The sequence below is a fragment of the Anguilla rostrata genome, chromosome 3 (genome assembly GCF_018555375.3).
Source record: "Anguilla rostrata isolate EN2019 chromosome 3, ASM1855537v3, whole genome shotgun sequence".
Classification (NCBI taxonomy): domain Eukaryota; kingdom Metazoa; phylum Chordata; class Actinopteri; order Anguilliformes; family Anguillidae; genus Anguilla; species Anguilla rostrata.
The window spans coordinates 34,870,621-34,898,592 of NC_057935.1; the positions used below are offsets into that span (position 1 = coordinate 34,870,621).

Below are 27,972 nucleotides of genomic sequence, written 5' to 3' on the forward strand. Positions count from 1 at the left end.
ATGTTTCCTCTGTGTTGGTAAGGACGAACCTCACACAGCAACAACACACAATTACATTTAAAAAAGTAAATATAACATTTTAATGAACAAATTGTATAATTCAAGGACCTTTGGTTTATCCATATTTTACAGGTAGAGATGTGGAAAAATGTTCATTTCTTTGTTTACCTATGCATTCACTAATTTGTTTGGCATTACACTATCAGTCAGGGACAATGCACTCTGTGGGTGTTTGAAATTAGATGGTCCAAGAGTCTGGAGGCAAGATGTATGAAGAAATGCCAACTTACAAAATGTTGCATATTAATTTGCCTTATATAACAAGAAAATATGTAAATGATTAGATGCTATTTGCAAATCTGTTGTTGGATTTCTTACTCTAGATAAGCGAAAGGGAGAATGCTGCAACTGTTACAAACCAAGTGCAAAACTCATCAAGTAGCCTGGCATTGAAACAGTATACCGTGTATACACATAAATCAAATATGGCATTAACCCTAACACAGATAGTGTGAAGTTCAGATCTGCTTCCCAGGTCCATGAACCTTGCCGAAAGTGCACCAGAGAGTGGGACGGCTTGTGCGGGGGTGTGGTTGTAGCGTGTTGGTGGAGGAATCTCAAGAGATTCATGTTTTCTCCAGTCCAGTGCCTCGTAAGCAAAAATGATATAAAAAAATAAAACAGAGGACAGTAAGAAAACAAAAAAATATGAGAGCCACCACCCAAATGGTGACTAATAATACAGAGGGTGGCAGAGACTGAGTGAATGAAACCCGGCGCACGCAGAGAGCTGGCCGAGTTGGCTGCTGAAATCAAGCAGAGTGGAAACAAATGGCATAATTCTGTCCAGAAAATACTGCAGACAAAGACAATGATTCACTGTGAACAGGGAACACCCTGCCTCAGTCCTCACTTAACATGCATGTGCGAAGAAAGTCTGTTGCTCCAATTGGCTTGTGTTTCTTGGCTACTCTAATTCAGGTTGTGATTTTACATGTTGTCGTTTTAAGTAATTTTTGTAGTAATTAAAGAATTGTTATGCCATTGTCATTGTTGTGCGATTTTGTGACATTTCGGTTTTATATATTGAAAGTTCTCTCCCAGGTCTATATACTGTAAATTTCTCATTTGTCATCAAATAACAAAGCTGGTTAAATCCCCATGTAAATAAACCAAAATGTTGCATTAGTACAACATTAGTTGCATTAGTATATATTTTTTCTTTATAAAGCAGTGCAGACAGGCTGCCTTCCTTTTGTATTTTTTGCTTTAATCAGATGGAGATAGAGGGCAAAATATAGAGCAGGGATCCCAGCTCAGGAGATGGTGGGGATCAAAGCTGCAAACATATAGGGGGCTTGCGAGTCAGCTGCCCTATGGACTGCACCACGTCTTGCCAAGTACATGGAATAACTATTTTTGTTGTTTCTGAAAATTCCCATATATGTAGATCCAAGTTTTTGCTGTTTGCATTGTCACCACTAGCAATTCATTCTTGAAGGGCCCTACATACGCCCTTTCAGTATATGAGGGTATTCATGAGCACTACATAGTACCTTCTTAAACACTACTTTATTATTCACAAACACAAACAAGGCAGACTCTTATTGGAAATGCTATGTTCACCTTCCACATCAGAAGTGGCAGCAATGTGGCATTCTGAATTAGAGCATGTATGTAACTTTTATATAGGGTTACCCTGCACACCCTATATCTGTTCGCGGAATTGCTCATGGCATCAACATAAAATTATAAATATAATAGTATTGCAAGATTGTAATATTCTAAAATGTTTTGCAGCATCTACCTTAAAAAAGGCACACACTTTAAATGAAACAGCAAACAAGAACTTTACCACAAAGGCAAATTGCTGTTTAGTAATATATCTATAGCTGCACTCTTATTCAGTGTGTATCACCAGATGGGACCGGTTGCAGTTGGTGTAGGGGCCATCAGAAAAGTGCACTTCATATTTCAGTTTACAACCAAGAAAAACAGAACAGCCTCATTTGTGAATTTCATTTATTATTGAATTTATTATTTTACTTTATTATTAGTCTGTTGGCAAACTGGGGTAAAAAACATAGTTGTTTTATTTTATCTAAATATTTAATACATACTGAGTAACTTACACAATAGAAACAGGAACGTATTTTACAATAAATATTACAAGTGGATTATAAACATGTCTAATGTACAACATGTACAGTTTTTCTTATTACAGCAGATTGAGTTTGTTGCAGAAGTCATTAACATTGTGCATTCAAACAGTTCTCTGTATCAAGTAGAAGGTCACAGATCCATTAAAAGGCTGGCACTTGTTACCAGGTTCACAAACAGATTATAAAAGACAATTGGCCACTTGTTTCTCCTCTAATAACAATGACATTATACCTATGATTTGATGCAGACCTCAGTCTTATTTTGAAACTTTTCAGACATACAACACTCAGAAAAAATAATAAATGCTAAGTTGTTTTCTTTTTAAAGTTCCATTTCCCCCTTTCCCCTCTTTGTTTTTGATAATTCTACTATATTCTTGTCATCACTGTGCCTCCAGCGCATATATAGAGAAGACTGCAGCTGAATTGTGTAAATTTCATTTCTCCAATAAACCTTTGCCCACAACCTAGAGACTATTTTATACCCCACAGAAATTACAGACTAACCAATAACTTTTTGGAATCAAATGAGTAGCTGAGGGGTCCTTATATAACAGTAAGCCATGGATCCTCGGTCAGTCCTACTGACAGTGAAGCCCACTATGTCGCACTGCAGAGCACACCAGGCCAAACTGGAGTGGCCTCTCCTGATTTGTTACCTGGGTTCTCATGTTTTTCAGTGGTTTCAGTGGTCAAGTGCTTTTATAGTCTTCCTGCAAACCTTGACAAAGCACATTTAAAGAACATGAATTAGTGTCATTTCATGTTCAAAGGCATAAAACACATACATCTATAAAAATGAAAATAATATTGATGATATATTAAATTATTAACTTGTTGCACTTAGTACTTGCTGTGGTCATACAAAAACCATAACAGTAATATTGCATTGTCCTGAAGTCTGCCACAGCACTTGATGAGAAGTAAAAATACATAGGACAGTGGCATTAATTTATCTGGTCATGAGTATGTGACCTGTCAGATATATTCATATATATCAATATCAGATGTATTTCTATGGTCTACTTTGATGCATGATTGTCTTCATAATGGAAATAAAACAAACAAAACTGATCTGCTTTATCCAATAACACAAAAGGTCCTTGAAAATACAGTATGTATACTGTCTCATGCTGGGCAATGATTAAGCAAAGACAGACTTTGTCAGCTATGTGGTTCATTCATTTCAAGACAATTCCAAAGTACCAAAACAAAATGGTGTTATTAGTGTGGTTTACAAAGTGTACACAATGATCTTGTACATAATGGACGCTGATGCAGATTCATTTAGATAATGTCATGTACTCAGAACAGAGGCTGCAGTGGGAAGAGGGCTGGATGTGGGGCGAGCATGGGGGGGAAAACCCCTGGGCGGGGCAGGGCATGGAGCGTCATGGCCACCGGGTGCAGACCGGTTGGGGCCACAACAGAGAGCTCAGGCGGCGGCATGAATGCAGAGGGTCCTGGGGGGCACATCTCCGCTGCCAGGGGTGGAGGGGTAATGGGGAAGACCTGGGAAAAAAGGGGGGGTTGGGGCTGCAGGAGGGTGGCATGATGCTGGAGGATGGTGTGGCGAATGGTGATGGAGGTGGAGGACATGGGCTGGGGGAGATGGACGGGATGCAGAATTGGAGAGGGGACCTGGATGGGCGGACCAGACAGTACCGGTTTCAGCTTGCCATGAAATCGAGCATGTGGCCGCAGCGCTCGCCTGTGGGGCTGGGCCTGAAGGAGGCAGTGTTTCTCAATTGAGTCTGAGGAACGCTGGAAACCTTGTTGAGTTTGGTGGAAGGCTCCACCCACATTTTCAAACCTGAGGCCCTCATGACTCAGTTTCACCTCCTGACCTGCGAGGCCAAGGTGCCTTTTTGGAGGCTGGCTCCGAGAGTTGTGCTGAAATGATTTGCGGTGGCTTGCGATTTCGGAATTCTGCTGCATAGCTATCCTCACTTCCTGTTGGCAACAATTGGCCTTGGTGGAAGGCCCATCATCATTCTGTGTGTTGCTAGATTCTACATTAGATTCAGTGTTGTGAAAGGGGCTGGCACTCCTGACGTCATTCCGGGTGCTCATGTTCTCTATTGGATTCTGGTGGTCTCTGGTGAGTGTAGATATATTAGGACTTGGCCTGGGACATCCAGCCCTGTTCTGAGCACCAGATGAGCCACCAGTCTGCTCAGTACACTTTACTATTGGGAGACCCTGTGTCAAGGAATCAAACAAATAGCTGTCATGACCCCCATCAACAAGTAAGGCTTTGTCTGGGCTTTTAGAACTTTCATTCATTTCTTTTTCTAGCGCATTAGTCAGAGCCTTCTCAAGCACAGGGTGCCGAATGGCTGAACTTACAGAGATACTTTCCACAGCCACTGTCAGCATGCCTCTCTCATTATCAGCTGCCCCCTGGTCAGTAACTGGGCTAGGGTTAGCCAAGGAAGCCCTCTGTCTTTTCCTTATCCTTTCCAGCCTGCAGCAGATCCTAGAATCACCCTCAGATTCATCCACCTTGGCAAATAACTCTAGCCCACCAGATCCACCCGCTGACAAGCGACATGTGATTGGAGGCCGACAACCCTCTTCTTCCTCATCGCTCAGAGATCCACATTTCCTCTTCACGGAACAGTTTTGGTGCAAAATGTGACCACAGCACAGGGATTGTGCCTCCATTGTGCCGTGTTCCTCCGTCTGAGGCAAGAGGAGGTGGTCTGGGCAGCTTTCTATGACACCCGCCTGCTTCTCTGAGGCATCTTGCAGGTTTGTTTCACCATGGCCCTGTAGCACTCCACCATTGCTGTGGTTGCCACTGGAAGGAAGTTGACTGCCTGCTGTGACATTTATGCCACCTGCAGTTTTCCACCTCCCGCTTCCTGTGGTGTCTACTTTGCTAGCATCACTGCTGGTCTCTTCTTGATTTTGAGGTGATTGCTTTGACTCATCTAATGGCTGCACTTGTTGTAAAGTGTTGCTGCAAAATTGGCTATCAAATCCATCCCAGCACTCAGGCTGTTTGTGGAAATTTGTGGATTTTTCTGTGTCACTGTCATACCTGCCAGCACCCCTGCACGTCTCCCTCCTCCTCCTCCGTCTCCTCCTTTTGTGGCTCCTGTATTCTTGTCGGATGTTTCTGTCCCATGATTTCTCTGTGGCTCTTTTGCAGGAGTGAGTCCACTCTTTTGATGGCTTCCTAAAACATTTTTGTTTTTGCTTTCCGTACCTTTTTAGCTGTCTCAGACAGCCTGCCCTGTCATTTTCATAATGGTCATTCTTACCTCCCATGGGTGCACTCAGATCCTGATGCCCTGAAGAGCCTGGCAAATGGGAGTCTCTCCGAGCAGGGCTGCTGTCTGAATCATGTGCTTGCTCGATGTGCTTATCAAAGTGTAAAGGTGTTCCTGAGCTGCCGGGCGCTCTGCCATCGTGGGGCTTCTGTGACACAGTCACGTTGTTTGTCTCACTCACCTTGGCCCCACCATTTCCTTGTTCAGCTCGGTTCCTGGATGCCCGGAAGTCGAAGTGGAGGGGGTTACAGCTGAAGGACAGAGATGGCACCGCTCTCGTGAAGGACAACATCTCAGAGGGCCACTGCAGCACGGTGTTCCCGTCTTTGCTCAGCACTGAGCAGAAAGGCTGGCTGGGCTTTGTGAAAGGAAGCGGTGCCCCAGAACCCATGTCCACCTCATTCCCCATACAGGAAGCAGTGGCTTCCATGGCCTCATTTGAGGGCTGGGAATCACTAATGAGGGGGTGGCTTTGTTCCACAACACCTTTGTACGCTTTTGGCTCGATACCAACTTCCTGTACAGTTTCACTTTTCTTTTCTGTCTTTTCACATTTTAAAGATTCCTGTGAGTCTTCCATATGCAGCACAATGCCTGCATCATTTAAGTTGAAGGGAAAAGTGGATGGGGAGATGCAAGGGCTGGATACATCTGAGTAAACAAGCAAAGCGCACAAATCAGAAGTTACTTCTGAGCTGGCTTGATTTGCAGACACCTCAGAAGTTGCGTGAGTCTGTGGACAGATATTTTCCTGGCTGACCAGGTCCTCCTGTGTGTTGGCACCATAAATCGTCTCTCTGTAATTTAGCGCTTTTTCCACAGCAGGAGTGGACAGGATATTGAGCTCGGCAGCAGCTGCTCGGAGCCTTTGCCGGGAGCTCCGCTCTGCCAACCCCTCCTCTGTGTTCTCACAGAACACTGCAGCCGATGACTCCAGTCGGATGGATGCCTTCTTCGGGAGGGAGATGGAAAAAGCGATTTTTTGTCTGTGCATCTGTTTTTTGACCTTGCCAGTGTAGGGCCACTGGACTTGCTTGCTGCTGCTGGTGTTGGAGGCATCATTTTGGGCCCCTGTGTCCAGTGCCGTGGCAGGCTGTGATCCCACTATGTTCTCCTCACAGCAGGCTTCTCGAGAGCTGCCCTCCACTGCTACTGTGGTGGACCTAAACTTGGGGCCGCTGCCAGGGGCGCTGCAACACATGACACAAAATACTCAAATCAATATGCAACAGTGCCCACACCCACGAGCAACAGAGCATACTGCAGACAAATACACCGTTGCATATATGTACTAATTTTAGCTACCGCAGGGCGCATCAAGCAACAGAATATACACTTGGGGCTTGGCTACCCCCAATAATGCTTTTCAGTACGATTGGCCTAGTCAGCACAAGTAGAGTACCCTTTTCTTTGCTGTATTACAACTACAACTACATCCCATATTTGTGCTTAAGATAGCTTCTGACTGATGCATCTTAAATATGCATAACAGGGAAATGTTAGAATTGATTTAAATGAGATGCACTCCTGACGGTTATTTCTTAAATAATAAATAAGGGCTTTGGTTAGGTAAATAAAGTATTTATTATTAATCAATGCAATAAAATATTAAATAAGGGAGATAATAATAAATAATGAATTTATGCAAAAAAAGATTATGTACACTAAAACTTTAAAACATTAAACAAGTTAGTCTGTTTAAAAACAGAAAAGAAATAGAAATGTGAAAATCTGTCAACACTTTTAATCTTCATATGAGAACATTTAATGCAGCATACAGCATTCACAATAATTATATTGCAATTACAAGTGTATTCTGTCCCTGAACAATACAGTGAAATAATTTTAGCTACGCCACTGTGCACATCAAATTGGTTATCGAGTTGAGGGTGCAGTTTCAATATTTTATTTTCATAGAAATCGATATCTACCAAGCTAGAAAAATTTAGTTGAGCTCATTTCCAGCTGCTGGAATATAACTATAACTACAGGGTTAGTGACTAGATCAATGGTCAACATATTTGAATTCTCAAAAGCAAATGGCTCAAAAATATAACAATATCAGTCAGACCTGTATGGCTTATTAATCAAAAGCAGATTGTGCTCTGACTGAACGTGCTCATGCTGTCCACTGTAGATTAAATGGCAGTTGCAGGTGTGCACCCACCATTGCACTTCCCTGCGCTGCTCTGCCAGCTCGTGCAGACGTCTGAGGGCTCTCTCCTGTTTCCTCTCATCCTTCCTTGATTTTGAAGCCACGTTCCGGGCAAACTCCCTCTGCTTCAGCTCTTTTAGCCTCTGAGGAACAAAGCACACACCTTGATTTTCTCTTTGATTATGCTTTCATTTATATAGACATTGGTTTAGGCTTTTCCCAAAACCACAAATACAGTGCTTTTCACATTTTGAAATATGTCACACATCTTTTTTCTCACACAGAAATGAACAGAAAATAAAATATTTAAATTTTCACCTTTTAAACTTAACTTCTGGTTTGGAATGCTCTGTTTTTCACGCCATTGTGAGACTGGATGGTGAGAGCAGCCTCTCCCTGCATCACTGAATGCTCAAATGAGTTTGAAATCAGAGATATCCTAGTAGTAATATCTGACAGTGAAACTGGTGCTGAGATGAATGAGCCTGATGTCTTTTACACTGAATCTGAGTTTATAAAAGGATGACAACCCATTTTAGTGAGTGCTACCTTATTGCATCTAGCTATCACAGAGTTATTGTTAACGTGCAAACTGCCAAGAAAGTTGGCTGATAGCTGGCTAGCTAATTAACTGGCCTGGTTTTAGAGTAAAATAAAACCAAATCATAGTTACTTTTAATTTTTAATCTTGAAGTTTGGCATATAAATGAACCAAGTTGTGTCTTGCTGTTTCTCCTTGCTTATACTTTCAGGAAGATGCTGTACAGAAAACTTGATTACTAAACTGGATTTTACAGGGACCAATGATAACAATTGTACCGATGGAAGTACAAACAGTCGCAGTGTTGTACAAAAGAAACCTGGACCTATGCCTTGTGTCAAGCACACTTCAATTTTTTATCAGCATAGGTGGGTCAAGTTTCCCTGTCATCTCAAAGGACTCGTTGCCATGTACCTGGCATAGCTGACTAATACTGTCCACTTTTGTTGACAGCATGTACGTCATCTATCGTAGTTACTCAGCCATGTAATGCTTGCTTTGAGTGTAATGTTCAAATCCTGGAAATCACAGTAATTTCAATGTTGTCATATGTTGGCTTATACCACGAAAAAAACTGAATCCTAATATTTTGGAATTTCTTGTTTCTAGTTCATGACTGTTAAAACATAGCATAAGACAAAGACAATGCATACTTAACCATCCCTTAACATTGTTATATTAAAGCACATTCCCATTATGCAATCACACATCAATTGCGGTATACTGAGAATGTTTCTCACTTTGCATGTTATTTTTTTGGCTAACCTTATATCAACAGGGGAGTGCAAGACTGATGTTTAGTTTGTTTATTTCAAGTGTATAAATGGTTATTTGATTAATATTAGAATATTAAAAGTCTACATGATGAATATTCAGAAAATTGCTCAATAGGTCTTCAATGTCATAAAAAAATAATTCTGCATAATATTCTGATTCTGAATAATTCTGAATAATACTGTTTGAGAAGTCTTCCCTGTGAAGCATCCTTTCATGATAAGATTGGGTATCAGATATTCAAAGACACACAGTCAGTGATTAAGGGTCTCTTCAGAACTAAAGGAGGTAATGAAGGTGTTTACATACTAATGTTCTGCTTCATCAAACCTATTTTCTTCATAAATGAAAAATAGTTCCACATGAGGTTGTTCAATTCCATGAAATTGTCCAATTTATCTAAAATAAAACTGCCTAATGATAATTTACACTTGACTTCCTGGTCTGACTGCATATATCCTTTGAATCTCAAAAACTAGTATCCTAGAAATACTAGTAATCTCTTCTTCACCAATGACTATTGACTTATTGTCGACTTAACAACTACTTATGGGATAAATATTTTGAAAATATGCTAATTATGTTGCATGTTTTAAGAATAGCATGCTTCTTAATAATTTCTGAATCCTTCACAACTCTCTTACTAATCATTTGCTAAATTAAAGAAAAATAACTCAAATTAATAATACTGTGATAATATACCTAATTATACAGTATCTTTAGATTTAAAAAAAGAGCAGAACAGCCATTATCTGGGCTGAACTTGAACTGAAGATTCATACAGAATGGACATGAATCTCGACAGGTCTTCACTATTTCAGTTTTGAAATTAAATTTTGTCTTATTTCTTATATATATTTTTATTGTTATTATTTTCCTTTTAGATTTATACATTAGAAAAAAATAAGTAGAGTATATGTCTTCACCTCAGATTTGAAATAACCACTTCAAATCCGAGAAAAAAGTAGATTGCACAAGGTTTGTCATTTGAACCAATTGATCTTGTACAGTGGTCCCAAACTATATATAAAATAAAATAAAACAACATTGTAATCAGCTTGTGAAAGTGAATGTGAACATACCTTTGAAAGTATGACAAATTAAATGCACATATTTTTTACAGAAATTACATGATGACATCATGTCTTATGGATTTATTAAATCATTTAGTAATTAAATAATTCATAGGTTTATGGTAAAAGGAAAAGTAACATAAAACAAGGACCCTTAAACAAATAATAATTGAGCTTCAATATGACTTTTTCACTGTTGAGGTTTGAACACATTTTGCCATTTGCTGCTAGGGGAAACACTAGCTGAAATATACACATTTATTTAAAGAGGCAGCTATTTGATTTTTTTTGTTGTTGTAATTTTTCTCCATTTTCTCCCCAATTTAGTCGTCATACCAATTCCCCGTGTGGACCAGCCACAGTCCTGGTCAATGCGCTATCCTGTCAGTCTGGGGAGGGTGTAGACTGCCACATGCCTCCTCCGATACATGTGGAGTCGCTTCTTTTCACCTGATAGCCAGGAGCTTCACTGGGAGAGCGTAACGTGCACGGAGGTTCACGATATCTCCCCCGGAGCCCCTCCCCACTGGACAGGCGCCCCGACCAAGCAGTAGGAGTCACTAATGCAGCAATCAGGACTCATACCCTCACCGACTTCCCACCTGCGAACACTGCCAATTACCCAGACTGTCCAGCTATTTACATTACATTACATTACAGGCATTTGGCAGACGCTCTTATCTAGAGCGACCTACAACAAAGTGTATAACCATAACCAGGAACAAGTATGACGAAAACCCTAGAGAGAAGTACTGGTCAAAGTGCAGGGAACAACCGCATAGTTCAACTTGGACCCTGAAGGTTAAACTGTTTACCACTAACACAAACGAGAACAGCAACAACGCAGTCTATGCAAAAATACAAGCAGTAGTTAAGACAGGTGCATTAACTAAGTCACCTACAAAACAGCTACCTAGTTACAACCCTAAGCTTACAGTATTTGTTTTTTAAAGCTATATGAACACTGCTACATTTTAGTTGTCACAATCAAAGTAGTGGTAGCTGTGCATAACTGCTGCCATACTCACAAAAGGCTGCTAGAGTCCACTTCAACATTAAGCATTCCACTCGGGCACTGTGATGTTATACATAGTTCAACACCACTGTAACCTTTCTTATTTCAGCTCAGATGATTGCAGTTATAGTGGATGGGTTTCATTGTCGAGGAAGTCATGCGTTCACATCAGATATAATTTTGTCATGTTAATGGCCTCCCCTCTCAGAGTCAGTGCACAGGGGTAAATGATTTGATCCCCTCCAGATAGGGTTCACACTCTGTTGCTTCTGTGTGGGCAGACCAAGTCCCTCTTTAATGCACTGGTCGTTGTCTGCCTATCCAGCAGAAAATAGCTGGCTATCTACATCTGTTAAGTCCCCCCACTAAAGTACAGGCTCTGGGCAAACACCTTGAGTAACTACTGCAGATTTTCACAATCCTGCAGAAATTATGTGTGTAAAATACGATGCAGTTTTTCATTTTGACTCACATATTGTTTTTTTGTGACACAAGCATGTGGCAAAATGGTAGTGAACAGCTGAGCTATCTGTAAGAGAAGTGGCTATATTGTGAAAAACATTAGGTGAGATATTAGAAGAAAGCAGTAAATATGTAATATTATGGGAAATATGATGAATCTGTTAATCATATCTGTTTATTTTATGGCAAATTTGTGCCATAAAAAACTTTTGTCACATTCCGTGGTATTCATCCATCATTAACATACAATTCTATTTAGGGCATAAATGTGCTATTTTCCAGAGCGAAGGCAGCAAGAACGGGGTATAACACAGCATACCTGACACATGCTGTAAGAATTTAAAAATGAGAAATATCACGGTCTTTGCATTAGGCATTGTATGATTCAACCTAATAGACTATTGTTGGGATTAAAGATACACATTATAACCTACTATGGTAAAAAAAAAAAAAAAAAACAATAAGTCAAAACAACAGTCTGCACACTGCAACACTTCCATTCAATAATTTAATGAATAAAAATGAGTGACGTTTCAGGCACACAGGGCCTTCATCAGACTTGTCATGGCATGGCACATGTTTTAAGTCAGATGAGGGGTCTGCGTGCCTGAAATGTCACTCACTTTGGTGCATTAAATTATAAAATGGGAGCCTTGCAGAATGCTGATTGTTTGACTTATCGTAGTTTTGATTGTTGTTCCGTCCAGCATCTGCCCACATTAATAACAATGGACGCATGTGCCACCACCACTCTTTTAAAAGAAACATTCTACCATTACAACATTTTCGACATTGTGTCAGATAAAACAGCTCCTAATTGACACGAACAGATGACACAATTCTTTGAACGTGTTCTGTCAGATATTCTATATTGCATATATTCCCAACATGGAATTCAATATGTTCACTGGAAACACACAAGCTGCAAATGTCAATATAGTTACCTTGCATTCGGTTTACTCACTGTAAGGACCAGAGATGTTGTATTTTTATTGGTTTTTAACTTGCATAGATTTACAACTTGCTCCTATTATCTTGCAAGTGTCCGGTCAGTCTGATTTGATAGCTGGAAATAACTTGAAAATGCCCTGATCTTAATCCCTGTGGCTGGCTAACTAACATTAAAAACATTATTTTTAATGTTTTTAATCTCTAACATTATTTACTGTAAAAAAAAGCTGGGATTATAACTTCTTGCTACATACAGGTAATTGTGATGGGTCATTCATGAGCAAACAGTTCTTATTGAATAGCTCTTTTTTCTGAATGTATTGAACTCAGTCCATGAAATATTTAGCTAGCTATCCAGTTTCTTTGTGATAGAAAGATACAAAAATAGCCTGCATAACCCTACTACTACTTTACTACTACTACTCCTACTCCTTCACAAAGACTTTTCTGACTGGCTCACTTAAGTTTGTGCCTTTTTGAAGTTGGCAATAATAATATAAAAATGGGCTATGGATGTTGTAAGGTTGTTTGTGAATACCATGGTCTATTGTTCATTGCAACAGCTCACTTACTGAACAATTCTGCACTGAACGATCGAGCCAAAAGAGCCAGAGGCTTACTACTTCACTCACAACTACTGAAATTAAGAACCAAATGTGAGCCAAAGAAACTAATCTTTTCAGTGAACGGAGCCAAAATATATGGCTCTGGAATGCCTACAATCCTGGTTATCAATCAGGATTAGGTTTTTAGTGGCCGTTAGCCTTCACTGCTAACCATACCCATTTGAATAATCATAAATACCATGCTTTTTGAGATGCTTTGAATAATTCCTTATCAAAATTATCTTATTTCCTATACATATATTTTGTAATTCATAATTCCAAAGAAAGGCACACATTTTATTTTTAGCGGTCCAAGCACAAAGTGTGTGCTTGTTATGATTTTTGTTTATTTATTTACTTTTTCTGCTCTAAACGTGTTTGCACAGCAAAAACTATATCGTACAGCAACCAAACATGGCAGCTATGTTCCCAATGTCACCCATTAATAAGGTTACCTCGACTGTCTACAGGGCCGGCCCGTGGCATAAACGCTCTATGCGGTTGTTTAGGGCCACAAATGCTAGGGGGGGCCACACGATCAAATGTTCATCTAAGGTAAATAACGTTATTTTCATAATTACATTATTCATTCCGTATTGCGGAAGTAGCTGTATAAATTTAAAATGGAATGGCAACAGAACATTTCATAACAATGTAATGTAAGAAGGATTTTAACACATCCCACAGAATTGCTTAGGGCCACCAAAATCCTAGGGCTGGCCCTGATCCCTGATTGTCCAGATGATGGCACTGTATCAAGGCACAACATGTTTTGATGTATGACTCTTAAACCATTTAGGATAAAATCATCTTCTAAAATCCCAGTATTTTATTTTTGTGTTAAACTACATGCCCACTGTAAGTCAATGAACATGGCCTCAATTGATATACAAAGCTCTAACTTCTGAATACAATGTCCAATCATTACAATTCTTGAACTCTGTTGTCCATTAGACTTAAGGCCATAAATATTAAACCATTTGTCATGGAGACACAAGACTGCTAGATGCTCCTCCTCAAGATGAACAAAAAGCTTAATGGAGCAAATATTTGATTGCTGTATTCGATTTTTGTCATTTGTTTAATGAAAACTCTTATCACCTCCTGGACGGTTTGAGCAATTTGAATGAAAAATATGGCCACCATGTGCCAATCAAATTTCAGCCAGATGCTGCTTGGACTCAGTGATTGCCGCTTGCTGCTATATTAATATATAAGTACATGTCTGAAATGAATGAAACATGAAGTGGAAAAATAAGCGTAGATACTCCCTTTTTGGCATGCTGGAATTCATATCAGCAAACCATTAATTATGAAATTTTGAATATACACATTGTAACTGGGTAATGACGTTTAGCACCATGTACTACCACTGACCACAACAGTCTTCTACTGGGGAGAGAATATTTTTGGATGAGGAGGACAGCAATGAGTACCAAGAGCTTAAAATAAGTGCTGGTATGCAAGAAAAAGTCATGGTGCTCCAAAAAGCAAACATAAAAGTGGTACTGTGTACCAGCCCACTTCAAGTGCTGATGAAACGTAGTTGAAGTGATGAATTTTCCGTTTAATTTAATAGTGGTATTAAACAAAGCTGACAACAAATAACCAAAAAGCTACTGTGAATTCAAACTAAATTCACCATCATTTTCTACTCTTGTTCAGAAGCGTGACACCTGCCAAACTTATACAGTAGTGTCAGCAGCACAATGGAGGGGCCTACTGGAAAGTGTCTCTGCCAGCTTCCTCCTGCTCTTGACCAGTCTGAGAAAATAAATATTAAAATTGAAATATTCAGTCTCATATTTCTTTTGATACCACAAGTAATAGTTCTCAGAGATGCTCGGAACGGAACCCCGCATAACAGGCATGCTCTTCTTCCATGACAAAATTAGCAGTTGGCTATGGCACTGAAGCACTTTTTTCCCTTTTAAAATGCACATTTCAAAAGGGAAAGAAAGGGAATCATCTGATTGGACATAATGAAACCAAACCCCCACTACACCAATTCTTATTGAACCAGCCTATTTTATAACGCTACAGCCTAGAGTCACACAATTAGCTAAATTAGGACACACCCTAATTTACCAGTGTCTTGAGTTCACAGTAGCTTTTGACTATTGAACTTGACTGTGTACAGCACATAAAGGCAAACCTGGATCAGTCGACTAAAGTTAATGGAGAGGAGGTGCTTTGAGCACCCAAAATGTAACATGATTAGAACACAGAAAAGAGAGCTAAATTATTCTAATATACATGGCATGTACACTTAGTTATATCTACTTGTAATTCAGGCCTTTATATTATGTTTTGATAATTAATTTTATTCAAAGCAAAAAAAACCTTTGCCTCTTGGAGTTTAGTGCTGGTTTATCTATGCTGCTGTTAGGAGAGTGGGAGGTAGGAGGGACCAGTGGTGAGTGAATATGTAAGACACCGACCATCCAGATACTCCAGATGCTTATATGATACTATAACCGTTTAGCATTGCATGCCTTCTTTGAGGTATTGTGTGGTTTATATGGTATCTATGTCCAGTGTCCCCCCCCCCCCACCCCCTGCCCAGTCTGTTAATGTAAACATTTCCTACATATATCACCATTATGTACCTGCAGTAATATAGCTACTTTATTCGACATGCCAGCCACATGGGCCATAAACCACAACATATTTATGGTCCTTGTGGTGTCAGCGTGCCAATGAGTCAAAGTTCATACAAGCATGCGGTCAATAGTTCATCAGGTCCAGTTATTGACAGTGCCGTAGACTCAGTAGTCAACAAATTGCATGTCTTCTGCTCCTGGTGGAACAGAGAGTAACGGGGTCGGTCTGAGGGGTCATGGTGAACACGAACATAAGGACTAATGCCCCTTGTCTGTAAGGGATTATGTTGTCTTGGCTGTGCTACCAAATTTTAAACATTACAAAACTTAATGTGTCCTCAATGAAAACATTATTCTCTCAAATGAAATAAAAATAAATGCCAAAAACATGTAAACCATGGTCTAAACATTTACTATTAGCGACATTAATTTAGGCTAGGAATTACTGCAATTAAGTCATTACAAATGCATCTTATTGTTTTACAAATGCAGGTTTTTCTGTTGATAGTTCACCATTATGTGTCCTGAATGTACAGTATGAATGGACTTGTTCAGCACCCTTCAACCGCAGAACAGTACACAACCACAACAGCCTTCAAGCAGTGTACAGCATATTGGTTTGTTTGCAGAGAACCTAGCAGATAACTTTAACTAAACAATAACTAACATGGAGAACAGCTGGAAAGGTCTATCCTTATACCAATAAAGTGAATGGCCACAATACAGAATAATTGGTCAGCCATGGTGTATATTGGGATAACAGAAGAAGAAAATGGTTTTATTTCCATCCACTAAAGATGAAAAACAAAATTGACATCCCCAATTTGTCTGTCTCCTATGATACGTGACCCTGGAAATAAAACCACTTCTGCCACAATCCCTACCATTCCATGGGATGCTATAATAAACCCATTTGTCTTGAACCTATACTGCACAATCTTTGTCTTCATCCTAGGTGAACAATTCCTCATTCCTGCATTTTCACTCACCTTAAGAAACAGTCGAGTAAGAAAAACCTGAACATTACCTGTGTGTGGGCATGATCATATGAGTTGATATGGTTGTCGAACTCCTGGTGTTTGTAATACTGTTTGTCACACAGTTCGCAGTAGAAGTTGGCCTTCAAGTCCTCAAGGGCTTTGGCCATCGTCCTCTCCTTCTCTGCATAATCCTGCGTTGCAGAAAGGGATTGAAATCAGTGAGGAAAAAACAAAACTTCCTGACCTTTGCAAAACGTTGGACTCTGCTGCGGTAGAGCAAACTCAATCGATTTTGTAAGCCTGTGCTTATAATTTATGTGCGCTGGCCCTGGTATTTTTGTAAACTAAATTCATGTGCAGTGCAGAACTTGCTATTAATGAGAGGCACCACCCAGTGGGTTTGCCTTTGATATTAGACCTTGTCAAATGACATGAAATGCTATTTTACCATTTGAGAAGAACATGATTCCCTCACAGAAATTATGTTAACATTTTAACAGGATCAGCAATTAAACATTTACTTATTAAGAATATAAAAATATCCATTCAACCTCTCTAAAAAGTGAAAATGTATGTTTTCAGTATTATTAATGAATTATTAATAAATACATTCTGAAGTAATATTATGTAATATCATATCTCTTAAATCATTTAAATTAATCAGTATTTCAAGGAATCAACTTCCCATGTTAAGCATGGAAATCAAAAACATCCTGAATAATCAATCTCTACATAAGATTTGACAACAATGCCTTGAAACCAGAAAAGCCTCAACATTGAAATACTGCTCCAAGCTCCTGTCAGTTCTTCACCTGCCTGTCTTTTCACACTGTGCTTTAGTTTTCTTGCGGTAGGAATTTCTACCTGACAAAATTAAAGGCAATAGCTTTTTGAGCTTTGAGTACTTTGAGTGACTGCAAGGTTCAGTTTCACAGGATGCATGAAACTGACTGGGAGTTCTGACACCTCTGTTGTCATTGTGAAAATGAAGGGGCGTCGATCAGGGAGGTTAACTGCTGCGCTTCCATGTAATGAAATGAGAATCCCTGGGATAATGGCACAGGGTAAACGCTGTGGGGAGTGGGGCTCGGCAGGAGTGGTCTGGGGGGGATTGGAAACATGGGAGCCTGACTGATGGACAGCAACTGTCATGTCGACTGAGGTGTGAAAAAACATGGCACAGCAAATTCCCACCAGGATTACCTGACCCCTCATTACGCTGGAGGGTCAGAACATTTGCTGAGCAAATATCTGATGATCCTTCTCTGCTACTAATTCTCATGTGAAATGTACTGCCTGCGTCCACAGGCCTGCTATGCACAGTGTAATTTAAGTGCCTGTATATAGGAAGAAGCTCAGGTTGTTTGGACAAGTTTTGCATGTATATCTCCCACAGTATTCCATTGTAAGCAATGCATATAGAAACACAGGGTTTGTGATATTTTGTCCCAAGAAATTTAACAGCATACATGTATTATTTTAGCTCTTTTTATTTATATTTATACTGTGGCATGAAAATGTATTGAATCATCAGTATGATGTGCACTTTAAAAGCCCCCCCCACCACACTGAACTCAGCTGGTTCAACAGGCCTCTAATTTTCTTTTTTATTATTAAATATTGATTTACAGCAAAATGGGGATGAGAATATGTTCACCAGAGGCGGATCACATGGCAAATCTAATTTTTTTAATACTTTGTAGATGCGGAATATTCCAGATTCAAAGCACAGCATGAGAATGAAGGCACGTTAAACCCATCTCTTGAAAGGACTGCCTCTCAAAGGCATACAGGGCAAAAGGAAAGCAGCCCCATTCATAATTTGAATCCATTTACAGTGTAACATGTTCCAAATACTAGACAAGATTTTAATCAAAAAGCACCATGAAAGAAATCTAAAAGAAAAATGCAAAGGGGAAAAGACCAGAAACATGCCATGAAAAAAATAATTATCTATTTTATCCCTTTTTCTGAAAATCAAATACTTGATCCACAACCTGTAATTTCTCAGAAAATTAAATTGATATGATAATTAGTGGAATACAATTTGTGACTGAAATCTTACCTATCCTCATCCCAGCTAGACCTCTCAGCATAAAAACTAAAATAGTTGCACACAGGTAGATTGAACTAAACTGGAGCTGTATAAGATTCTTGAGAGATCCAGTTTTCTTTTTTATGTTGGGATGGACATGCACACACTGAATATGATTCTGACTGAACAAATCAGGTGTTAGTTATATCTAGATTTTTTCAGCAGGACTATGTAATAGGCCTAAGAAAACACTGACAAGTTCAATCAGATAATACAACTACAGGAACAGGGGCTTAAAGTGCCATACAAAGTTATATTATTTGTACTTTCTACATTTCAAGTGTCATTCCATATCTTTGGGTTAATATGCCCAACAATTCAGGACAAGCTTCAAGCCAATATGGGTCAAAAGGATTTGGCTCACCATTTTAGCCATTGTATTTGACCAGTCTTTAAAACCCAATGGTGGTGAGATAGATATACTTCCCTGAGATATGTTTAATGGGAGAGGAAGAATCCAGGAAAAGTCAATAGGTAAGGCCTTTCAGATTTTGTATTTTAAATCATCTTCTATAGTTGCCACTGTTTGTAACTTATTGTATTGTCAGGGCAAATGCTTGACATCCATCTCAAATGAGCATACTTTTTTAAAAAATAATTTATTTTTAAACGTTTGGCTTTTCTTCTTTGAGACTTTAAAATGCATTAAATAGATTAATGAAAACAAGGCTAATTACAATAGGGTGCCCACTCAAATATGGTGTTTGGCCCCCCAATTAAAACTAATAATAAGGTTCCAGCACCAAGTGTCAATCCAGGAGAATTGATTGTTGAAAATTGCCAGATTGTTCTACCAGCCATGGAAATTTGTACTGCCAGATAAATCTGGATGATTGGCACAGATAATGACGCACTTCCTTGGCACCCCTGCTGTGAAGCTATTACAGCATGATTGTGTTTAATGAGTGTCTTTTATTACCAAGTGTGCAGATGATGTAAACCACATTTACTGAGAGAGCGTTGGAATTTCTTCTTTTTTCAGTAATTAGTTACAACCCTTTCTATCCCCAGCTGTATGAGAGTGTGAGAATGAGAATGTGGGATTGTGAACCACCTGTACTTTCACACAGAATACATATCTATCAGTATTTTTATTTATTTATTATTACTCATCTATTTATAAAGCTAAAACCTGTCTATTATTTTTGATTGGATAAAGACGTGTACGTAATCTATTCAATTTATGTAATATAAAGGCTCACTGAAGACCTGCATTAGGCAGGAATTCGAAAACTGAAAATGAATCAATAAATAACAATTTTCTGAAATGTAATTCAATTTTATAAATAAAGGGAAAAATTAGATTTTTACAAAATAAAATTATTGGCTGCCAAGAATCGGTGCAAGAAATGTTTACAAAAAATAAAACGTTACTGTGTTTCCTTAAATAAATAGCTCCTGCCAAAGAGAATTATGTGCTTCTACTACGGTACAAATAAAAAATATAATTTCATTTTATCATCAATGCAAAACTGCTGTAAAAAAGTCATTTGTTCTTTAGTGAGAACTAAAGGATTTGATTGGCCATTCTGAAAGGCAGGTGCATACAACAATTACCAATGTACTACAGAAAAAAGCAGCACCAAGGTAAAGTGAGCAATTAAACAAAGAGTAAAAAAGCAGCCAGAAGAAGTGGTGGAAAGCCATGAAGTCATTTATCCAGCAGAACGAAATAATCACGGTTGGCGGCGTGAAAGTTCAGCAATGGCTTTGAGACATGCTGTGGGGTTTCCTTCGTGAATCTGAGTTGACTAGCAGAGGTTCCCTTGCCAGTGACAGAAAGTTACTGACTGAGGACACATCGTTCAAATTGGCTTCTAACTCTTGTGGTGGAAGAGCACATTATAATTGCCTTGGTGCGCTGTCACTGCCATGCAATCTGTCATGCAGCAGGTGGCCTCTGAGAATGGTGGGTGTGTGCTATGGCACACTGCTAACCCGAAGGACACCCGCTCTCTTCTCCTGCTAGAAATGCATTAGAGTTCAGTTTAACTATGTGGTCTTGGCTCCTTTCATTTTTTGGAATACACATTTGTTTTGGACATTGTTCCCAATCTACCCAGGCATACTTTTATTTACAAATTAATTGGTACATACAGTGTGTGGTGTCCATGTTTTCAGAAAAAATATTATTGAATAGGTAAATATGTCATGCCAATACAGCAGAACACAGAAGTTAACAAATGACATATTCTTAATGTCATAAAATGGCATGTAATAAAGGTTCCCTAAGTCAAATGTGTGGTCAATATTTGTGTTCGAACAATGTGAAACACAGAAAAGTAGGAATAAATCTCTATTCTGTGGTTACCCAACAACATTTAAAGGCTGGTGTTCAGCAGTACATCACAGTATAGTTACGTTAAATAATTTATAGATTTTAACGTCTCCCTTCTTTGTCATTACAATCCTTTAAATCATCTATGATTATGACTTATTTACTATAAGGAGAATAATATTTGGGTAGGTACTATGCATCATAATAATAAGTGTCGCACAGCTGATATTTCCACCAGCAGAGAAATTTTTAATTATTTTATAAGAAACTGAAAACGTTAAAAAATATTCTGGAATGAAGTATCACTAAGTGAAGGAAAATCTAATCAAATTTCAATTGAAAACATGCCTGAAAATCTCAAACATAGATATTTTTAGGCATTAAATACCTTCCAGACAATATTTCACCCACTAGAGAGTAAAATTATAATGTATTACCAAAAAACAATTACATCTTCATATATTATAGAATTATCCTAGTGTCATTTATCAAAAAAGGACTTTCTACCGATATCCATAACCCATTTGTTGGCTGGATCTGTTCTGTATTTACTAGTTGAAGATCTTCCCATTATGGTTTCAAAAACAAGTGACAATACCTGAAGAGACCCCAATATATGAAATAATTGTTTTCCCCAGTTTGCATAATTTACACATTTGCAACACTGTAAAGGGATAATTTAGCCATGTTTTGTCAAATGGCCTGTGTTGTAAAAGTTCTAAAAGGATTTCTGAGTCAATGCTAACATGTAGTGCACTCAAATGATTGGAACAAAAGGGGTAAAGTAGTTGCCATGACAAACAACTGTTAAATCTTTCTGTTGTTCAGATGCTCTCTAATCAGCTACTTGCTTGAAATTCAAATGACAAAGAAACACACCTAAAAAGCATTAATGACGACATCAACACAGATGAGAAGGGAATGACTTGGAAGAGTTTGAAAGTACACACATTTTTGGTTTTCAGGCTTAATTGTCTGCCAGTCGTTAGGATTTCTGTCATCTATTAGTTAGAAAATCCCAACACACATGCAACCCATTTCCTTGAATTCTCTCAAAGAGCTCAAATAGACAATATGTTAAAAAGTTGGTGTTTCCTTTATTTTATCTTTTTGTGCATCTGGTGCCTGAACTGAAACATCATGCTGTCAGGTAACCTTTCTCATACAGGACAGAGTGACCTACCAGTTTTTCATGATGAAAAGAATTCTGTGCTCCAGATTGGCTCTAGCAAGTGTGCTCATTATGAGCGCTAACAGGGCCCAATAATGACTATATATGAATGTATTGCTTTTAATCCTTCCTTTTATCATGAAACCCTGACATAAAAGTAATAGTGCCATAGGTCATATTAACTGTAATATGATTTACTTTCATTGGTTGTACAACATTAGTTATAGAATAGAAAATATGATGCCTAAAATGACTGATTAGCACAACAATGTCACTGAACTTGATTAATCTGATGTGTGCTTAATTTATAATATTGAGGTACCCAGAATGCCACTGCAGGGCCTTTTTTGTATGTTCCCTAATATGAGCAGAATTTGTTTTTTGTGTATTCATTTTTATATAAATCAAATGATCAAATTAGTATTTATTTCTAGATCACTCCAGAGTCAGCACATTTAAAAAGGACTGAGTCAAAGGCTTTTATGTATCAGTTTATCTGAGACTGAGACTGGGTCTGGCCTTCTCAGAACAATTTATTTCGAGTTGACAATTGAGATACAAGAAGCCCTGAATGACAAAGTGTACCATTTCAATGCACTACTGTCATATAGATTAGGCTTCTTTATTGACAGCAATTCCAAAGGCGTATCTTCACTCTCTTTTTATACCAACTGAAGGCCAAGCTGAGTATAGTTATTAAGCAAACAAACCCCAGTGGTTATGTGATGAGCAGGATAGCTGCTAAACACCAGTGCCCATATAGAATAACAATACATCTTTTCCTACTGGTTAATGGTATTATTTTAACTGATCTCAGAATGAAGGTATTTAATTTTACCTACAATTAGTCTGGATCGATGGATAACAGTGTTGGTACATTAGTACATTACATTACATTACATTACAGGCATTTAGCAGACACTCTTATTCAGAGCGACTTATACAACTTTTTACAAAGCCTTTATATTGCATCCATTTATACAGCTGGATATATATGGAAGCAATGCAGGTAACGTACCTTGCTCAAGGGTACAAGGGCAGTGTTCTACCCAGGAACCTATGACCTTTAGGTTACAAGACCAGTTCCTTATCCATTATACTAGATTGCCAGAATATAAAGGTTTGTAGGGAAGTTGAGGAATTTGAGCTTTTGACTCAAAACTCCTGAATCAACTTATTATGAGGATGGACATTTATTTCCATAAAACATGAAATATTTTTAAACATATAGTTTTTTCAAATGTCTTGTAAACATTATTGAAATATACTAAATATGAATTTGACCAACACATCGTATTTGAAATAAAACAATGAATATTAGGTTAAAGTGCAGACTGCCACCTTTAATTTGAAGGTATTTACATCCATATCGGGTGACCTGTGTATAAATTACAGCCGTTATATATATATATATATATATATATATATATAATTTACATATACAAGATTTCCAAGATGGTTCATCAGTACAAATACAGACAGGAAAACACAAAACCTATAATAGTTACTTTTTGAGCTCACCGAAAAGCTTGAAGATCAAAACTGTAAATGAGAACTAAAACCAGCCCCCCACAGACATCTGTTCTTTCCCACATAAACTGTGCTCATAAGCACCGATCCTGAAAACTGAAGAAAAATACAAGGGAGCAGATATGTCAGTATGCGCCGCATGAAACCTAACACCAGAACTGCAACAGCAAAGCCCCAGCAGATGCTGAGCAAAACTTTGATCCCTGAAAACAATACTGAAGCAATATCACTTTCGCTGAGGGACTTATTTCCTTCTAGTGCTGCCATCTGTTCTATCTAAATCCCTCCCATTCAGTGGTGCAGTGAGTCAGGAGTTGGAAAAGGCCTGATATCATATTAACACAGGACCCAATTCAGGATTCAACGGTAATCACAGGTATTACTACACAACACACACTGGGCTTTTTGGGGAGTTTACTCACTGTATCTTGGGCCCTGAAAAAATCTCCTGACTTCTCATTTCATGATATCTCAGTGGTCATGGAAATACACGATGCTGAGCAAGAAACTAACTTTCAAACTGAGGCAAAATACATTGTGCTTATATGGAATATGCACATGATCCTTTCATTCTTTTATAAGAGTACAATGCAAAAAAAAAAAACTACTAAAATTACCCAATGGACATACTTTATTTATTTTTTGACACCTCTACTGTGCTGCAAAAAATAGGACACACTATTGGCAATTAACATTTTGGTTCCATTATTAGAATATTTCTATAGTAAAAGTACAAATATAGTACATTTAAAAAATACATGAAAAAATATATTCTTCCAGTGTACCCAGTACCCAGACATCCCATGTTACTTTCTTTTGGGTGACTAGCAAGTTTACCATTGGTAAAAAATTATACTCCAGACCATGGAAAGTGTCACTGCACCAAGGACTAGTGTTTTAGCTGGGTGTCCACCTAGAATGCCCATACTTTTCCTATACTGAAATAGCTTCAGCGAATAAGAGCACATTTGTATGCATAACCCATGATGTTCTGGTTACATTAAGTTATGGTAGCTTCAGGTACATGTACATTACAGCATGTCTCTGATTACTACCGTAAATGTTTTTACTACCAAATTTGAAGTTTCTCTTTTGCCATTGAAGCTGTTGTCAAACTTCATTAACATTACACCATATTTTACTTGCCACCTGTATCATTTCCAGCTGCGTGATTCATTGTTGGATCAGTGTATTAACTTCATCTGTGCTTAATGCTTTCTATTTTGTTCTGTCTATGATCTACTGTACTCAAGCAAAGGGAAAGGGAAACAATGATTTTGGCAAAATTTTTTATTATAGGTGAAATGAGGAAAAAACTATTTTCTTTTTTTGCCATTTTTCTCCCATTTTCTCCACAATTTAGTCGTTATACCAATTCCCCGTGTGGACCAGCCACTGTCCTGGTCGATACGCTATCCTCTGTCAGTCTGGGGAGGGTTTAGACTGCCACATGCCACATGTGGAGTCGCCAGTCGCTTCTTTTCACCTGACAGCGAGGAGTTTCATCGGGAGAGCATAACGTGCACGGATGTTTACGCTATTTCCCCCGGATCCCCTCCTCGCTGGACAGCCACCCGGACCAACCGCAATTCGCTAATGCAGGAATCAGGACTCATACCCTCACCGGCTTTCCACCCGTGAACACTGCCAATTGTGTTCGTAGGAAAGTCTGACCAAGCCGGAAGTACCGCTGCCAGGGACTGAACCCGGGTCTGTGCAGTGGTAGGCAAGTGTTTATACCTCTACACTACCCAGACGGCCCGAGGAGAAAACTATTTTCAACTCCTCAAAGTTCAGTTTGCCTTATTAATGCCTTAACGTATAAAAGGACAATCTACATTGGCAGCATCTAGCTCATATTCACTGCAGTTTCTTCCATTAAACATTTTCTTCCATTGTAAATGTAAATTACTTTTAGCAACTTTTACTTTTCATAAAATAACCCTTATCATAAAAATAAAATAATTAATGACAAGGGAATTCTTTTCTATAGGCCTGTTTAACATATTCCTTCTTTTGTCTGTAGAAATAAAATAGCCTCTTCTGCACAACTGTTTTATAAAAACAGACGGAATTTTGCAAGAAGAATAGAAGAGCATTTCATATGTTCTACTTTCAGGGAATCATGGCAGGTTGGGAGGGTGTTGAGGACCTGTCCCAGAAAGAATACATGCAGTACAGTTTCAGGAGATCTGAATATATGGCTGCCTTTAAAATGGCTTAGCCCACCAGGCGCTGTGTTTGCCAGTTTGTATTCTGCAGAGCAGACTGCTCAGAGAGCTGTCTATTTACCATGATCATGCAACTGTGTGATCGTCCCTTTGACTGCCGCTCCCACCCCATCACAACGCCCAGAAAGACTACGGGGTGGTTTTGTCGAAAGTGCGGTTCTTGGCCTAATAAAAAAAGAAGCCTGTCGAGGGGCTGTAAGTACAGCTTCACACAAGGGCCTAATTGGCAGCCTTGCAGATCGTTTGACTGCAGGGAACAGAGCAATTGGCTCAGTGCTGTTTCTCTGGTGTCACAGAGCAGAGGATAAATGATATGGCTTGACGCTAGCCGTGGCCGCAGATAGGGAGTGCTGGTGAGAAATGGGGAGATGGTCCTGAGGTTTATTCACCTGGGAGCTGAAGCTCTTGTTATGTGCGGATGTGTTCAAAATCAGAAATGTAATTCACTCCCATGTTTTGCTACCTGTGAGTTCCATTGCCTGAGGCCTGCTTTCTGAAGAGAGAACGAGGCAGACATGGTAGAATTAAGAGAGGGATAGAGGTGAAATCAGTCAGGAGGCTCAGTTAATAGCTGGCTTCACTTGCTATATGCTCACTGTGCACATGGATTCAGGGCAAAGAATAATGAAATGAAAGCAATTGTAATGACAGTACTTATAAATTCTGCAACTGAAAAACTTATATTTCACATAGGCTAGTCACACAGGGCCGATTGCTACAGTCAGAGGGACTGAAAGAAATAAAGAAGGATGCACCAGAGATAAAATGTTCTTGACAGTCCTGGCAGTGGATGTGGCTTCATATGACAGATGTTTTTTCTTTTTTTTTTTAAGGTTGCCCTCCCGTCGCGAGGGAAGTGGCGATGTGGTAATTATCATCTGCAATCAACTGAGGTTATGATGGGAACAGCTCTAATTTTTTTCCTTCTTCTTCTCTTTAAATACACGACACAGGAGCTCAGAAAATCAGGAGGAGCAGGCTGTAATTATGGAGACATCCTTCTGCCTGATGAGACTGAGCTCACATGACCCCCCCACAAGTTTTCTCAGAAAATTAATCTATTTAAAAATACACCCACATCTGGATGGTCTATGAAAAAGAAAGGCTTTAAACACAAGAATAAATTAACAAACAAAACAGGAAAATATTTTTAAAAGGTTGGCTGTCGTATTCCAGCTAGCATATAGAAGAAAACATGAACAAATAAAAAGTAAAATGATATAACACACCCACATTCATTATTGGTTTGCTATATAAAATAATGACGCAGTGAAAGCACAGAAGTTAAAAATATTAGGGCTATTGTTTTCCTGTGATCACTAATCACAGAAATTTCTGTCTTGACCTTTGGAAAGGAATGTGTGGGTTTATTCAAAATGAAAATAATTTGGGGCATTAGGGCAGATTTTGGCATTTCAAAATGAATTTCTATGGCACTGTAATTTACTACATGTAAACCAATCTTTTAACCACATAGACCTTTTCCATATTCTTCTGTAAAAAATGCATTAACAGCAACTTGCAGGGTCTGCACCTGTTCAGGTGCATACATTCAACCGGACTGAGCTAATAATGGGGCAGTTAGAGATATACCTTATCTAGCCACTGGTATAGTGCAGTTGTTTTGGCCTGACTGTTTTCAATAGCCTACTGAGTAGCCTACTGACAACCCTGACAGTTTGTCTTGAGACATGATGCTTCTAAGGTATGACCAGTTCTTGACTAGTTTCAGTTTTGAAAATAATCTCTCAGCAAAAGCTGCAGTCACAGGAATAGTTAAAAAGAGCTTAAATGCTGTGGTAGAATCCATAAAAACACTGTAGTCAAGCTATCGCCACGGTGAAAAACGACGTCTAAATTATCACCACCAGATACATTTGGCATAAAGCGTCACACCAAACAGTCCCCTTTGGGTTCATGAAGTAACTGAACAACCATGTGCGCAATGGATCACTCTAAATACATTTTCTGGATCCTTTGTTCCTAAAGGTTGGAGACAGAAATGTGTATTATACATTGGATATTTAGCTTTGATGTCTGACTCAGCCGAATTGTTTTTACAGAATTG

At 38.8% G+C, this 27,972-nt stretch overlaps 1 protein-coding gene across 1 annotated transcript in view; it reads right to left on the reverse strand.

Moving 5' to 3' along the window:
• Positions 1–2,007: 2,007 nt before the first annotated feature.
• Positions 2,008–27,972, reverse strand: part of znf804a (zinc finger protein 804A) — a 65,543-nt gene continuing 39,578 nt past the window's right edge. Inside the window, exons 2-4 of the mRNA XM_064327301.1 lie at positions 16,647–16,790; positions 7,608–7,738; positions 2,008–6,630 (exon numbers count right to left, since the gene is read on the reverse strand). Of these exons, the coding sequence (XP_064183371.1) occupies positions 3,468–6,630; positions 7,608–7,738; positions 16,647–16,790 (3,438 nt within the window). The 3' untranslated portion in view covers positions 2,008–3,467. The remainder of the gene's footprint in view (positions 6,631–7,607; positions 7,739–16,646; positions 16,791–27,972) is intronic.